This window comes from Brassica oleracea, chromosome C1, assembly GCF_000695525.1.
Source record: "Brassica oleracea var. oleracea cultivar TO1000 chromosome C1, BOL, whole genome shotgun sequence".
NCBI classification, from domain to species: domain Eukaryota; kingdom Viridiplantae; phylum Streptophyta; class Magnoliopsida; order Brassicales; family Brassicaceae; genus Brassica; species Brassica oleracea.
In genome coordinates, this window is record NC_027748.1 from 10,963,043 (window position 1) to 10,978,928 (window position 15,886).

General features: G+C 39.9%; 4 protein-coding genes across 5 annotated transcripts in view; all 4 read right to left on the minus strand.

The window, feature by feature from the left end:
* The window catches only part of LOC106312069, a 7,553-nt gene extending 6,185 nt beyond the window's left edge, over nt 1-1,368 (minus strand). Inside the window, exons 1-2 of the mRNA XM_013749449.1 lie at nt 704-1,368; nt 580-635 (exon numbers count right to left, since the gene is read on the minus strand). Coding sequence (XP_013604903.1) covers nt 580-635; nt 704-838 — 191 coding nt within the window. The 5' untranslated portion in view covers nt 839-1,368. The remainder of the gene's footprint in view (nt 1-579; nt 636-703) is intronic.
* A 1,562-nt stretch (nt 1,369-2,930) lies between these two features.
* Nucleotides 2,931-5,599, minus strand: LOC106312058 (calcium-dependent protein kinase 3-like). Its single transcript, XM_013749437.1, has 9 exons — nt 5,144-5,599; nt 4,575-4,861; nt 4,360-4,503; nt 4,127-4,279; nt 3,935-4,050; nt 3,686-3,853; nt 3,479-3,606; nt 3,292-3,391; nt 2,931-3,186 (listed from the first exon to the last, which is right to left on the minus strand). Exons 1-9 carry the CDS (start codon nt 5,539-5,541, stop codon nt 3,097-3,099), a joined length of 1,584 nt encoding a protein of 527 aa, XP_013604891.1. The 5' UTR covers nt 5,542-5,599; the 3' UTR covers nt 2,931-3,096.
* Nucleotides 5,600-8,191: 2,592 nt separating this feature from the next.
* On the minus strand, nt 8,192-10,969 carry LOC106326489 (4-hydroxybenzoate polyprenyltransferase, mitochondrial-like). The gene is made up of 8 exons (XM_013764461.1): nt 10,237-10,969; nt 10,032-10,167; nt 9,519-9,640; nt 9,319-9,388; nt 9,086-9,235; nt 8,870-9,005; nt 8,675-8,771; nt 8,192-8,593 (listed from the first exon to the last, which is right to left on the minus strand). The coding sequence occupies exons 1-8, from the start codon at nt 10,674-10,676 to the stop codon at nt 8,524-8,526; spliced, it is 1,221 nt and encodes a 406-aa protein (XP_013619915.1). The 5' UTR covers nt 10,677-10,969; the 3' UTR covers nt 8,192-8,523.
* A 3,138-nt stretch (nt 10,970-14,107) lies between these two features.
* LOC106299342 lies at nt 14,108-15,585 on the minus strand. Of its 2 annotated transcripts, none has more exons than XR_001261756.1 (4): nt 15,268-15,585; nt 14,933-15,053; nt 14,696-14,791; nt 14,108-14,461 (listed from the first exon to the last, which is right to left on the minus strand). XR_001261756.1 is itself a non-coding variant. In XM_013735453.1 (4 exons), the coding sequence occupies exons 1-4, from the start codon at nt 15,304-15,306 to the stop codon at nt 14,279-14,281; spliced, it is 435 nt and encodes a 144-aa protein (XP_013590907.1). In that variant the 5' UTR covers nt 15,307-15,585; the 3' UTR covers nt 14,108-14,278. The 2 variants fall into 2 exon arrangements, 1 of the variants encoding a protein (XP_013590907.1); XM_013735453.1 differs by having other exon boundaries at nt 14,937-15,053.
* Nucleotides 15,586-15,886: the final 301 nt, after the last annotated feature.

The window sequence follows — 15,886 nt, forward strand, 5'->3', positions numbered from 1 at the left end:
CCAAGTAAGTCGTCTGACGAACAGATCTGGAAAAAAACTCGATGTCATACCTTAAATTGGTGAGATAAGTTCCTTAGCATACATAAGGCTTCTCCAAGCACACAGAATCACAAACAAAAGTAACCCACCCAGAATCGTTAGCTTCTATGACTCTATGAACCATAAAAAAATTAGAATCAAAATCTTGGGTTTTTTTAGCTCATTGTGGAGAGAAAGTGAGAGATATGTTATGTTTAGTTCACAAGAATGGAAAAAGAAGAAGGGTAAATCGATTTTGGGAGCATTAAGAGCTTCAAATTAGTTGTTCATGGTGGTTGTGGTATTGATGACAATGGCAATCTTGTAATTATTTGAAGATGATGAGGGTGAGAGAGTAAAAATGTCATTTTCGAAAAAAAAAAGAAAAAAAAAATTGATGGCATTTTCGTAAATTATATGAACTTGTGGGGTGAATAGGGCAAAACCAATTTTAAAAAAAAAATGAGGTTAGTTTTGTGTTTGACTTTAAGTTATAGGTCAATTCTCCAAAAAGCCCAAATACCAAAGATGTACAACAATTAACAACATCAATCCCAATACCTTGACCTTGACAGAGGTGGAGGCGTGGAGGCAGTAGCCTCAGAGATCTTCTCATCCTGTTTGTTATATAGAGAGATTAGTGAATAAACCAGAATTGACTGAAGAAATTACAAGAATTACAAACCCGAGTTTCAGATTCAGGTAAGTTGCTTATCAGAATTTCCAATCTGAAGCTCCTCCTTGGGCCTGACCACCCTCTTCCGTTTCGCAAAAGGAGATTCACAGATGTCGTATGGACGACGTGGGAGACTACGGCCATGACCAAAATAAGGATTGAGGTAAGAGGTAGGTTTAATTCTCATTATTGCTTGCCAAAAAAATATATCAAAGCCGATTCAGGGACGATGATCTCAAATATGTATATATATATATAGCCTGATGGGCTTTTCACCTCTTCATGCGGCCCATACTGTTTATAAACTCGGATAACTCAATAAACCGGCGTTGAAAATTGAAACCTTTCTTTTCTACTCCAATCCATTATCCATGTAGTTTAAGATTAAACCGGTTTTTACTTTCCCTCCATTTTTGAATTATGAAAAGAAAAGAAAAACTCTGAAGCAAGGTCATAGATTTTAAGCTTCATTTGTTTAGATATGATAGAACAAGACTTTGGTCTCGTTCTCCTCATGTTTGGCGGACTGCAGTACAATTGGTAGCTAACAAAGAGTATGTCCAAATTCATTACCCTCCATGATGATTAGACTTATCACTCTCAACTTCATGGGAAATGAATTTGGACATCCTCTCTCATGTTCTCACTGTTCTAAAGACATGACATCTTCATGTTTTTGACGTTTCATCTTTGTGTCAGCGGATTGATTTTCCTACTCAGAGCAACAATTTCTCATTTTCACTAGCTGGAAAACGGAATCAATCATCAGTTGTTTTCCTTTCCTTTGACAAGATACTATTATAAAAGTACTGCTTTCATATTCATTAATTTGTTAGCCTAGCTCCCTTATAAAAAAACTGTTTCAATTTGTTAGCCTTCTGAAAAACTGCTTCTGTATGTAAACTGTCATAGCTGTTCAATATTGTGCTGGTGTATGAAGGAGGCGAATGAATGTTATCAAGAATGCTCAAAAACTTGACCTTAAAAGGATTTACTGCCGATGATGCTCAGTGGCAACTATATATATATATATATATATCTTGATTCCTGATAAATGTACTCATGATTGTTATCTTTACATATAAAGAGTAGAAGAACCATATTTCCTCTTGGGTCATAAGAAATGTTTCTGATCTCATTCTGTGTTTTTAGAAGCTAATGGACTTGGGATAAAAACATGGGCGTCCTTTCAGGAGGTTTGCCAATAATCTACCATGTCAATGATGCAAATATTGGTACTCTCAGTGACTCCTTCAAAGTACTTACTGAATTTCCTGAAATGTAGTGGCATGAGTGTTTGCATATGCCTTCCTACACAAATAATTTCAAGGTAGTGCAAAAAGAACCAATTGCCGTCTTGCATCGTAATGGGGATTCTCCAAACACATTTACAGAATTACGAAGTAAGATGGAAAATGAGACTGCCAAAATATGCATCAGAAATTAAAGGATTTGGACAATATGCTTACAAGTCAACTAATTGTTCTATCATCCACAGGTAATTTCATCTGGAAGACGGCAAGCTCTTAAGTGTATACTTGTCTGTGTGATGTTGTCCGAGAATTGTAGTTGGTTTGTGTTTCAAATCTACCGTGCAGGTTAATAAACACTGTAAAAATCACAATCTTTAAAAAAATAAAACCTCTCTCTTTCTCTCTTTATCACAACAGCCTTGGAACAGAACATAAAAAATGGACAAAACAGAAGCAATCAAACTTTTGAGTATCTTCTTCCTCTTTATGTAGCTTTTTGTCCGAATAAATATCAATACAGCTACTCACTTTCTCGATTAGAGACAAACCCTCTCTCCTCTTGATATGAGAATCCACGGTTTTATTAGATGTATTACATCAATTTTATCAACTTTTTATATTTTGTGATATTTTTAAATGTTTATTAAAATTCGGATAGATAGTTAATTATGTTTATGTTTATAAAAGTTACAAATATTTTTAAAATTTGTGTACTAATCTTTTTTTTACATCAAATGGTTATTACTCAATCTATAATCGTCAAGTAATACAGAAAGGGATGGAGTATATACGATGGGATCAGTTGGATTATCAATGTAAAACTACTGCGCCACAATGCTTAATATTTCCTTTAGGACAGTGACATGGTTCATGCCTAAGATATAGTTCTAGATAACTTTTCCAATCATACACTAATCAAGTGATGGAGGACCTGCGATTAGAATCTCTCATGATCTGCAAATAGTTTTCTTTAATCCCAAGTGTTGGTTGATAAAGAGAGATTGTAGGAAACAAAATAATATTTCGCAAAGAAGCCTAGTTCAAGTAAGAAAGAAGCAAAGCAAACAAACCAAACATCAAAACATCTCTCGTCAGACAGCATAGAAGAAAGAGATTCGTTGTGGTTGTTATTACACCTCCAACGTCGTTTTACATATTAACTCTGCGTCGGTTTGTCACCAACTCTGGATGTCCTTTCTTCATCATGGCCACGAATTCTTCGTAGTTGATTTTCCCATCCTACAAGATTTGAGTTTCATAAGAGAAGAGAGTGGAGTTAAGAAGACAAATGATAATGCCATATATGGATGGACCAAAACCAAATAATAATAACGATAAACATACACGATCGGTGTCTACTTCAGCAATGATCTCTTTGATGGACTTGTCATCACCCATGTTGTATTTCCTCATGGCTTGTTCTAGCTCTTCCATTGTTATGTAGCTTAAATAACACAAACCAAGATCCAAAATGTGAGTCTTTATCAGCTTCTTAAAAAGGACGAAAACTATTGACTAATGTGTTGTTTACCCGCTGTTGTCATTGTCAAAGTATTGGAAAGCTGTGTATAAGTGATCCTCACGTTCGATTCTGTTCATATGCATTGTTGCTGATATAAACTCCAAGTAGTCTATTGATCCATCTCCATCCATATCAGCCTAAACCAAAAAAAAAAAAACAATAATAAGCTTTTGTTTTAGGCAGGGGGAGTAAACATCAAAGACTTAAGAGACTTACTGCTTCCATTAACTGTTTTATCTCAGCCTCAGAGATCTTATTGCCAAGTTTTGGGAGACCAGTTCTCAACTCCTCCAAGGTGACTATTCCGTTTTTATCAGTGTCTAGAGCTTTGAACATCTCTTTCAGACCAATGATTTCTTCTTCAGATAAGTTCTCTGCGATGACCTGAAACAAGAGATTTGACTTAAGAACCAAAAAAAAGACTAAATGGCAGTTGGATTTCACTTATTAGTGTTCTTTGTTTACCTTGAGTGCCATTTTCTTGAGTTTGTTCATCGCTCGGAACTGTTTCATCCTGGATAACACAGCATTGTCAAGCGGTTTGTCTGACGCCTCTCCGTCTTCTTTAATCCACGGATGTTCTGCGTTGGTATATTAAAAAACGTGTTAAGTGCAGTGTTATTTAATCATCAAAACAGGTTATAAAAGTGATCTTACTTAGTACTTCACTCGCTGTTAGCCGGTCTTTAGGGTCATATGTCAACATTTTCTTCACAAGATCTTTGGCACCGTTGGATACAGCAGGCCATGGATCAGCTGAAAAATCAAGCTTTCCTTCTAGAATGGCATCGAAGATCCCTGTCTCATTTTCTGCACAAAGATAACTAACTATGCATTCACGGTCCACCATGAAACCAAACTCTCTTCTCAATTAAAGATGAAAACTTTACCTCCCCAGAAAGGTGGGACACCACTGAGAAGGATGTACAGAATCACACCGGCACTCCAAATATCAGCCTCTGGTCCATAGTTCCGTTTTAAAACTTCCGGGGCAACATAGTATGCACTTCCAACAAGATCCTTAAACTTATCTCCTGCATTCAACGTAATCAAAGTTATGAATGCAGAAACTACAAGTAACAAAGTGCATCTAGCTTGTTTGAACCTGGTTTGAAGAAGACGGAGAGGCCAAAGTCTGTAGCTTTCAACGGGGAGCTCTCATCTTTGCTCAGAAAAAGGAAATTTTCCGGCTTCAAGTCACGGTGCATCACGCCCATAGAGTGGCAGCTGTGCACAACCATCACCATCTGCCTGCACAAATCCGCCGCGGCTCTCTCTGTGTAATGACCTTTAGCTATGATCCTATCGAAAAGCTCCCCTCCTTCACACAGCTCCATGATCAGATTCACCGAGTGTCTGTCCTCGTAAGCTCCCTTCAAGTCCACAATGTTCCTACACAATTCACAAATCAATGCACCAACTCAGAACCTCAGGAAAAGAATATGGAAACCACACACTTGCAAAGATCATTGTTCCTACAAGTGTGTGGTTCCTACTGCTCATTAATATGAAAAATGAAGAACCATTTAATAGTAGATAAACAACATTGTTATAACAACAATAGTTCTAGATTAGCATTGTACCATTCCAACATATATATTATCATTAGGCATTACTATTGGACCATCTCAAAAGAAGCATTTTTTTTCAGGTTAAAATCGAGAAATGAATTACCGGTGACCACTGAGATGGTGCATAATGTGGACTTCACGGCGAACATCTTCAATGTCGTCACTTTGGACGAGTCGGCGCGTGGGGATTGACTTGCAAGCGATGACTTTCTTGGTCTCTTTGTGAGTGACCAAGTACGTGACTCCGAACTGGCCACGACCAAGCTCGCGACCGAAGTCGTAGGTCGCCTTGACATCCTCCATCGGCTTGCCTAGGATCCGACCGTTCTGTTGAGAACGGGATCCGCCGGTTCCGGAGCCTGAGGAGGATTTGACGGGTACAGAACCGGAGCCGGAGGATCCGCGGCGTTCTCCGGAAGGTTGGACATGGTGGACGACGTTGTCGGAGGAAGGGGAGGAGGAGGAGGAGGAGGTTTTGGACTTGCTGTGTCTGTGTCCCATCGCCGAGCTTTGTTTCTTTCTCTCTGAGTCAATAAAGTCAATGGAGAGAGAGACAAGGATCTTCGATTCTCATCGTCTTTCTATGTCCGACGATCGAACGCGAGAAGTGGAGACTACGTGTCAGGTTTTCATTGGCGTATAGCTTTACCAATTAAACCGCGTATTTGTTGATTATTTCCCCATTTTTTAGAAAACTAATCATTGATCTGAAATCGAATCCGGCGTACGGCCGGTGTGAGCGTCCGGGCCGGCGTCGGATCCTTTCTCCTACCGTCAAAGAGGTTTTTTTTTGCCTCTTTTTCGTCGCCTATCACCGAACGCCTTGTCGGAGCTCTGGATTGGAGCCATCCTCCAAAGGTGGTTCCCGCTTGGAAGGAAGTCGCGCTCGCGTGGAGGTCCATGGCGTGAGAAGATAGGCTTGCATGTTCAAGTGGTGATTCCGAGAGATGGAGGCTATCACAGATCTGTCGACGCCGGCTTTTCTCCGGGAGGTGGAGGCTTCCTCAGCTTCGCCGCCGCCGGTTCAAGTTCCCGGGAAGGGGAGGTATTCTCTGCTCCGTCTTCGCCGATTTTAGCTCCGGAGGGTAGAGGCTCACATAGCTCTACGCTGTCGGTTTTGGAACCCGTAGTCTTTTGGGGTTTGGTTACTAGTTTGGTTTTGGTGGAAACGGCGTGGTGGCTCTTGTCGTCAGGGTGCTTGTTTGGGTCAGAATGGATGAGATATCGGTATAAGGTGAAGCTCTCCATCATCGGTGACGACGACAAGAGAAAGAAAGTTGAGGTCTTGAGTCTCGGGCTTAAAATGCCCAGTAGGCGACGTGTGATGATTGGGATGAGCTCTCGGTTAGTCCGATGACGCTCTCTGTGACAAGTTCGGCGAGGCAAAGCAAGGAACGCCTTCACCCCCCGGGATCTAGACCGACGACCGTCTCCCAGAGACAAAACCAAGTAGCCGAACGATGAGCTTCACCGCGCCTTCCTCAACACGACCGCGCCTTTACGCTAGAGACAGATCCGCCATGGGCGGCCTTGTTCCAGAGCTCAGGCAAGGCGGAGGAGAGAGGGAACGAGAGCGAAGCGAAGATCAACAGCTTTAAAGGTGGCTTGAGGGGCTCCGGTGACGGCACGCACGCTCACGCGCCGGCCGGTCACCGGACCCGGTTATAGATCTACTTTCTTTCTGGTTCTCTTCCTCTTTTGCAGTCCCGTATCTTTTCTTCTCTCCATCTGAAGAGAGAAGTAAAGAATTGAGGAGGTGAAGATTGGGGTCCGGCGGTCGGTCGGTGCCGTCGCCGGAGCCCGTTTTCTTTCCGATAAAATCAACAGGCCCTTGTCTCCTCCTCGTCTCCTCCGGCTTCCGCCTGTCTGAGCTCTGGTCAGCCTCCAACCGGCGAGGTTCTGTTCCTGGAGTCACGACGCGGTTGCGGGAAGGATGGCACGGTCAAGACATTAGTAGTTCGAGTTCTATCTCCGGGAGACGGAGGCTCTCACAGATCCGTCGCCGCCGGTCTTTTGTCTCCGTTGCGGGGAAGCTTTTTCAGTTCCGCCGTCGTCGGCTCTAGTCTCCGGGGGGTGAAGGCTTACATAGCCTTGCCTCGCCGGCTTTCGACCCCTAGTCTTTTAGGGTTTAGTTTATCTCGCTTGTTTTTTATTTCTGCGTTTTAGTCTTGGTTCGGTTGCTTGTGTTCTCGTCGGAGGAGAGTGAACCTCTCCGGCGGAAAGGGTGATGATGCATGCGATGCTTTCTCTTGGGTGTTTGCGGTGAACAGTGGTGGATGAGATCTCGCCATGGCGATCGATTCTCTCCGGTATTAGAGCCCCAAAGATGTTTGCGGTGAAGATTGACAGAGCTATGGAGTTACGGTTTGGTCGGGCGATCCGAAGGTTGGATCTTCGGCAATTACGAGAAGCGGTGGTGACGCGATGACCTCGCGACACGTGTCCCCTCGACGTTGAGGATGGCAACACATGTCCACGCAACGAAAAGTCCGATCTGCGAGGCGGCCGCAATCAAGTCCGTGACGAGTCTAGGGTTTTCTCAAGTTGGGCCGTGGGTATTTGGTCCAATTGAGTAACGAGTTTTAGCTCGGATGGTTTTTTGGGCTTTAACATGTAATTTGTACTGGGCTTGGCCCGCTTCCTTTAATATTAAAAATATCTTGACGGGAAAAAAAAAATCAGTGATAGAAAAAGGGGTTAGATCATTTATATTTACGCAATTTTTTTTTTTTTTTGTCATCAACATAAACATAAGACTCAAACTGACTCCGTAAACCATGAGGCTACATCCATATGAACGATGAATTACAGTTGTTTTCTGGCACTGCATGCAAAACTATCCACCCTTAAATTATTCGTCTGGAATACATGAATGAGCTCTGAGCTGAGGAAGCAATCATTCAAAGTTTTGATATCTTGTAGATAACATCCAAATGTTGACCATTCTTGTGGTTCCGAAACTATTTTTTTCCAATTGAAAACAATATGTTGCAAACACTCTTTTATACCAATGAGCCAATAGTATTTAAGAAAATTTAAATATCTTCAATTAAATCAATTAAAGTTATATCATTTATTAACATCCATTAACTAATAAAAAAAATAGAAAATCAGTTTGTGTCGGATATTATTTTTATTTTTTGCAGTTTGAGATTAAAAATAAATTTATACAACCAATAGGGGAAAATAATCCTGTAACTTTCAAATAATTGATACAACTATTTTAAAGCAAGACTCCATTATGTCCAGAGGTTTACTCTGTCAACAGTTTGAATGAGTATGGATAAACAAACATCCTTGTAAACAAAGACATGAATCCCAGTTCCTATTAACAGAACAAGAAACTAATGAGAAGAGTCAGCCCAGAGGGTTACTCTGTCAACGCTTATCTGACAAAGGCTCCTTCCAAGTTTTGGAAAACGCGCCTTTATCTTTTGGAGCCTGAAGGTGGCCATGTCCTCTATTTCACTAACAGATATCTCTCTACTGAAAAGTTCTTCCGAGTACAACCCCACTGAATATAATAGCACCAAACCACTTGTTCGACACAAACCTGTGGAAACATCAAAGCCATAGGTGTTAGTTTTCCAAGCCAAACCACATATTGGATTCAGACAGAAGAAAGAAGCCATACTTTCTACTGCAGTCAGTGCGAGATGACAAGTCAGCTGTCCCTATTTGCCATCCTAAGTGTCCTGAAGCAGCGACCAGTGATGCGTAATATTGCCACCCTTAATCATTACAGCAAGAAACACAAAATAAAAAAGAATGTGGATGGAATTTGGAATCACAAAAAAGAACTGAACCGTTGTGAAGTTCATTGAGTTACCGAGATCTGCACTCAGTCCAGAAAGTGCAAGCAACCCCATGGATGTTGTGCCAAATCCGGTTAGCCAAAGCTTTGTATCATCACCGAATCTAAGAGCTGTTGACTTCACACCAACCTTCACATCATCTTCTTTGTCCTGTAGACACACAATAAGCCATTCTTTCACACTAGCTCATGAACAAACAAAATAGTTTCAAGAAACAAAGTGAATAATACCTGATGAGCATAAATAGTATCATACACAAGGGTCCAGCAAACTCCTGAGAGATAAAGAGGGAGTACAACAGCTGGTTCTAAGCTTCCTTTAACTGCAGCCCATCCTAACAGTGCTCCCCAGTTTATGGTCAAACCTAAAAATGCTTGAGGCTGCAATATGAATCCAAGAACCGATAAAAAAAGACAGAAAAGAAAAACATATAGACTAAATTAGAGAATGGACTTTAAATTACCCAAAATGTAAACCTCTTCATGAGTGGATAGGAGAAAACAAGTAACAAAGATGAAGCCCCTAAAACACGGCTGCAGAAAGAAAGAAAAAAGGAATTTAAATGAGCTAGCATAGAAAGAAAGAAGTGAAGCACAAAACTAAAGGGAACGTGTGATATTATGTATTCAGAAGTTTACGACATCTGGTGAATTCGAAACAAACCTGTAATTGTTAAGTTGGAGAAGAATCCCTAAACCTAAAAGCAACTGTAGCCCAAGAAACTGAAGCCCTTGAAATGGTGTCAAAAGACCACTTGCAATAGGTCTTAATCTTGTACGATCAACCTGGATAAAAGTAAAAAGTAAATTCTAAGGAACAATCATATAAATCTTGATCATCAATCAAATATTATATAATTGTGTAGCTACCCTAACTACTACACATATTTCAAATTTTCAATTAAAAAACATATTCCACCTTCACTGCATCTAATATCTTTAAGTCTTTTGTCTTCGTGGACAAAGCAATCAGTACAAGATGTGAGATGTGACTAGAAAATGCTTGATCAAATGTTGCCATAAATTGATCCGGCATAAGAGTATCAAGAGCACTTCAAGATGTCAAAGCAGAATAGTCACAGGAACCATAGTTTATACCTAACATATTCCCTAAACGACAAACTTAAAGGATCTATATATTTAACATCATTTTATCTTTGTTGAGGAATAAACTGACCTTTGTATCAATGTCCCGGTCAAGCAGATCATTTATAGTACAGCCAGCACCTCTGAGAAGTAGCGCACCGCAACCGAACAAACCCATCATTTTGAAACTTGGAAGGCTTCCCGGATCAGCAGCCAACGCAATTGACCTATACAAGAATGATTAAAACTCAGAAACTAAGCTACAGTATTCAAATGACAACATAAACTAAACTCACCACATACAAGGCCAAGCAAGCAACCAAGTCCCAATGGGTTTATCCAAACGAGCAAGCTTAGCATAACCTCTAGCTCCTTCAGGCAAATACAAATCAACCCAAGAAGCTTCCTTAACACAACCAACACCACTCTTCTCCTTGTCGTCTTTCTTAGGATTCCCCTCCACAACCGAAGACATTCCAGCTACCAATCTATGGTTCCAGCCAACACCAAGAACCTTCTCATGATGAAAGTCCGTCCCTTTACTCCACACGTCGTGGTTATGACTCCATAGAGGATACTTAAGCAAAGGGCTGATGTAATGCCGTGTAGTAGTAACGGGTTTGGACAAGTATATATGTTGTTGTTGAGAGTGGAAAACATAACTCGAAGATGGAGTTGCCGACACGGATGACTCCAACAACCGCCGTGAAACGCGGGTCAGGCGAAAAAACGCCATCTTTGTGAGAGAGAGAGAGAGAGGTTTTGCCAGCAAGAAAAAAAGAAAAAAAAGAAAGAAAAGGACTTGAGAGGTTTCGAAACGCCAAGTGAAGTCAAGCGACGAATATCAGAGGCTGAGTTTTGATTGGTTCTAGATAATTCAACAATCACGGGCAGGACACAAACAGAAGCTAAGATCGGATTTAGCAGACTAAGAAAAGGAGGAAGGAGAAGAATGGGGGAGCAGCGGAAAGCTTACCGGTTAACAACGACTCCGGCGTGGAGGAGCAAGCACCTCTCGGAAGCTACACTTCTTCAGTAACTCGGATGGGTCAGTATTGGGCCTGTGCACTATTTCTGATCTGGCCCATAATGAGTTAATACCAATGGGCCAGGAAAGCTTGGGACTGTTGAGGAAACATGTTATAGACTCTGGCCCTGTTCGTTTGCTCGTCGATGTTTAATGCTACATCTCAAATTATCAGTCTTGACGGTGCATCTGGATGCAGATGTATCTAGTTCAGTTCAAAATAATAAATGACAAAAATGACCTTTTAAAAGTAAAATATTATTTTCAAACCCTAAATTCTATTTTTTTGCATATACATTTTTCTGCTATAACAAAAAAATGCATTTTCTCGCAAAAACTGAAAAACACACTTTCCCGCCAAAACCGCAAGATGCGGTTTTCCCCAAAAAAACATAAAACAGACATTTCCATAAAAACACATTTTTCGGCCAAACCAGTAAAATCGCACTTTTCGACCAAAACCGAAAATCGCATTTTCCCGTCAAAACAAAAAAAAACGCATTAGCCTGCCAAAACCCAAAAAACACATTTTCCCGCCAAACTCCAAAAAGCATTTTCCAGCCAAAACCGCAAAAAACATTTTCTCGCCAAAACCGGAAAAACACAATTTTTCCGCCAAAACCGGAAAACAGAATTTTCCTGCCAAAACCGGAAAAACGCATTTTCCCGCCAAAACTGGAAAACACAATTTTTCCGCCAAAACCGGAAAACAGAATTTTCCTGCCAAAACCGGAAAAACGCATTTTCCCGCCAAAACTGGAAAACACAATTTTTCCGCCAAAACCGGAAAACAGAATTTTCCTGCCAAAACCGGAAAAACGCATTTTCCCGCCAAAACTGGAAAACACAATTTTTCCGCCAAAACCGGAAAACAGAATTTTCCTGCCAAAACCGGAAAAACGCATTTTCCCGCCAAAACTGGAAAACACAATTTTCCCGCCAAAACCGGAAAACAGAATTTTCCTGCCAAAACCGGAAAAACGCATTTTCCCGCCAAAACTGGAAAACACAATTTTCCCGCCAAAACCGGAAAACGAAATTTTCTCGCCAAAACCGGAAAAACGCATTTTCCCGGCAAAACCGGAAAAAACGCATTTTTCCGCCAAAACTGGAAAACGGAATTTTCCCGCCAAAAACGGAAAACACAATTTTCCCGCCAAAACCGGAAAAACGCATTTTCCCGCCAAAACTGGAAAACACATTTTCCCCGCCAAAAACGGAAAAACGCAATTTTTCCGCCAAAACCGGAAAACAGAATTTTCCCGCCAAAAACGGAAAAACGCATATTCCCGCCAAAACGGGAAAACACATTTTTTCGCCAAAATCGGAAAAATGCATTTTCCCGCCAAAATCGGAAAAATGTATTTTCCCACCCAAAACCGGAAAAAATGTATTTTCTCGTCGAAATTGCAAAAATGTTTTTCCCGCCAAAATCGCGAAAACAATTTTTCCCGCCAAAATCGTGAAAAAAACTTTTCCCGTCAAAAACACTTTTCCCGCCAAAACCACAAAACACACTTTTCCCGTCCAACCGCAAAACGTATTTTTCCGCCAAACCCATAAAAACGTATTTTTCCGCCAAAACAACAAAAATGCACTTTTTCGCCAGAAACACATTTTCCTCAAAAAACGCAAAAATATTTTCCGCCAAAACAACAAAAATGCACTTTTTCGCCAAAAACACATTTTCCTCAAAAAACGTAAAAATATTTTCCGCCAAAACCGTGAAAATGCTATTTTTCCGCCGAAACGTAAAAAATTATATTTTAATCATTTTATTAACAAGTCCGCCTGGATGTAGATGGAAGTTAAAAAATGAAAAGCAAACGAACATAGTTGCATTCAGATGATTCATCTGGATGCATGGACGAAATAAATAAACGAACAACACCCAGATGGAGCATATGGATAATACATCTAGATGGACCATCTGGATACATCTTGAAGATGTACAAACGAACAGAGCCTCTTTATTTTTCCAATCTTTTGTCTAATTTTTATTAATCTACTAGGGTCGGCCCGGGCTACGTCCGGGATTTTTGTTTAAATTCAAATATTGATTATATATTTAGTATGTTTATTTTATTTATAAATATTATAATCTATTATAAAAATATAAGTAGCCAAACAATTATAAAATCATTTTAAATTATTCATTATTCATTGTTTTTGTTTTACGCATTTCAAAATTTTTACTGTCTATTTTTGTTATTAGAAATTATATATAAGGTGATGAGTAGAATAAACAAAGATTATTAACTTTTAGTTATGGTGTTTAATTGGTTGGACTGTATAAATGTTTAATTTCATTTAAAACTGTTTATGAATTTTGTTTCCAATTAGTATCCAAGTAGTTTAATGGACCCTACCTTTAAATCTACGACCCTATTTTGTTTGTGTGTTGAGTTTGCATTTGATGTAATGGTTGTGTGAATGTTCTAAAATTTTGTTCGCGAGAAGGTGATTTTCCGTTGGACAAACGGGGAAGAATTTATGCGGGTGTCAGTGAATTCGATAGATTGTGAGGTTGATTTAGTTTAAAAATACAGGTAGCCTTAGTAGGAAAAATCTGTAGTGATATTTGTTATTGTTACCGGTAATTTAATAGTATCCGACGCATATGGAATGGTTCCTTAATTTGTGGACAATCGTGAATCCGTGATTATGAACATATGACTGGCTTTAGAGCCAATATGAAATAGAAAGCAGCGGACTAAGTTTTTAAGTTACATACACGTCGTCTAAGGATATTTGTTAGTCGACCCAGTAATTAGAAAATTTCATACGCTAATGAACGGCTCGTCGATAAGTGGAAAATATTTGAAGGAAATTCAAATATGATTGTCTTTATAATTCGAAGTAAAGAAAAAAGGTTTAAATTGAATCTAAAAGTAACATCCATGGAAACTAACATCCATGGAAACTAACATCCATGCTTATGTAGCGACCATTTGTACACATATTACGCATAACATATCAAGTGAAATATTCAATTCCTTAACAATATTGTGAAAAAATCTCCTTTTTAGCAACAAATTCTAACATCCTTTTCATTTATTGGCTTATACAAAATTATAGTATGGCTTAATATTTTTAGATTTGTAACTGTTTTTAATTTCTTTAAGTTAAACACGCAAACATGAATGTTCACTGATATGTTTGCAAAATATGATAAGAAAAGCCAAATATGATTGTCTGATAGTTTAAAGAAAATAATACCCACCAGATGTAGTTGTGAAAGTGACAACGATTATGCTTACGCATTATTCTAGTAAGACACTGCTGTGGCTTTAAACAGCATACTCTTCCAACTATGCAATGTGTGGCTTCTTAGCTGCTGTGGACGACGTTAGAAGCAGAGATTTTTTGTTGGATGGACCACCAGTGGTTGTTTCAGTAAAAGGTTCCTTCTCATTTCCATCAAACCGACAATGATCTTGGTTTGGAAGTGTCGTTACTCCTGGCGTATCATCACCACGGCCACCATTGCTATCCTGTAATCACAGACAAACACATTGTCATCTCCATGGGTGGCAAAGAAGGCTGCATTTTAGGTAGTGAGTAGCTTATTTCCACAACGAAATCTGGGATTGGTAGACGTTGACTGCATCAATGCAATGGAACTTACGAAACAAAAGGATCTTAGGAGAGACTGTCACCAAGGTACCAGCTAAATAAAATCCATTGAGGAAATTCAGTTGATATAGCAAAAGAGGGTAACAACTTACATAATCAGTCAATCTTCCGAGAGAGATGAAAGAATACGTTTCACTGCTATTGGTGCTCATCTCCCAATAAGCTTTCACAATCTCACCAAAGGAATCCTGACAGAAAATGTGACCAACTTCCCATTTAGCCAAAATGAAACCCATTACGCAAACTATGTTGCATTGAACTAAACATGGTGATACTATACTCAAAACTATCAATAATTAAGATCAACACTTGTCTTCAGAAGAATATACAAATCTTTCGGATCATGGCGCCATTAGGGAAATCCAGCTCTGCAGGTTCAATTTCCCAGTCACATTTCTTTGGAATTGGTGGTGGCACAGGCTTTGGTTCAAAGTGACTTCGGTTTTGACCCTGCGCAGAGAATGTAATCAGCCACGTTCAAAGACTAAGAGATCCACACACACAAAAACACGTGTCTCTTGGAATCTCTTAATACAAAGTACATCAAACAGCAATGCATTTAAACAGATTCCTTCTGAAAGAGATGAAAGTTTTTAAATTTCGCATTGATCTTTTCATATACAATAAAAATCAATACAACATCACAAAGAAACTCAAAACTCACATAAGATAAACCACCATGAGATTTCAGTAGCTCAATCATTTTCTGTGAGGAATGAAAAGATGATGTTCATGGGATGGAGGATGACCCTTTTTTATACTGGAGATTCACCGCCTGGAAGAGAGGGGAGAAGGAGTTAAGGTCGTTAATGACACCGACTGAATGCATCCGTAACGGTTCCAGATTGTCTTTGCGAAGGAGAAGAATCCAGATGAAACACACGAACGATAGCTCGTTCCAGAGATTTGCCGTGAATACTCTTCTCACATAACCTTCCAGAAACTCCATGACCGGTTTATCAGAGCAGAGGATAAGAATACCACGAACCCTCACTACAAGAAAACAGCAAGGATACTGAGGGAAAAAATCGTCGGAATTTCGTTGGAATAACGTTATTCCGACGACATACCGACGAAACAAGTCCTCAGAAATAATTCCTCGGAATTTCTTCTTTCCTCGGAAATCCCTCGGAATTTTCCGACGGAATTCCGAGGAAACAAATTTCCGAGGAAATTCCGAGGATCACTAGTTTGTCGGAAATCTCCTCGGAATATACCGAGGGAGAACTTCGTCGGGATATTTCCTCGGAACTTCATCGATCGATGCGTTTTTGGACATATAT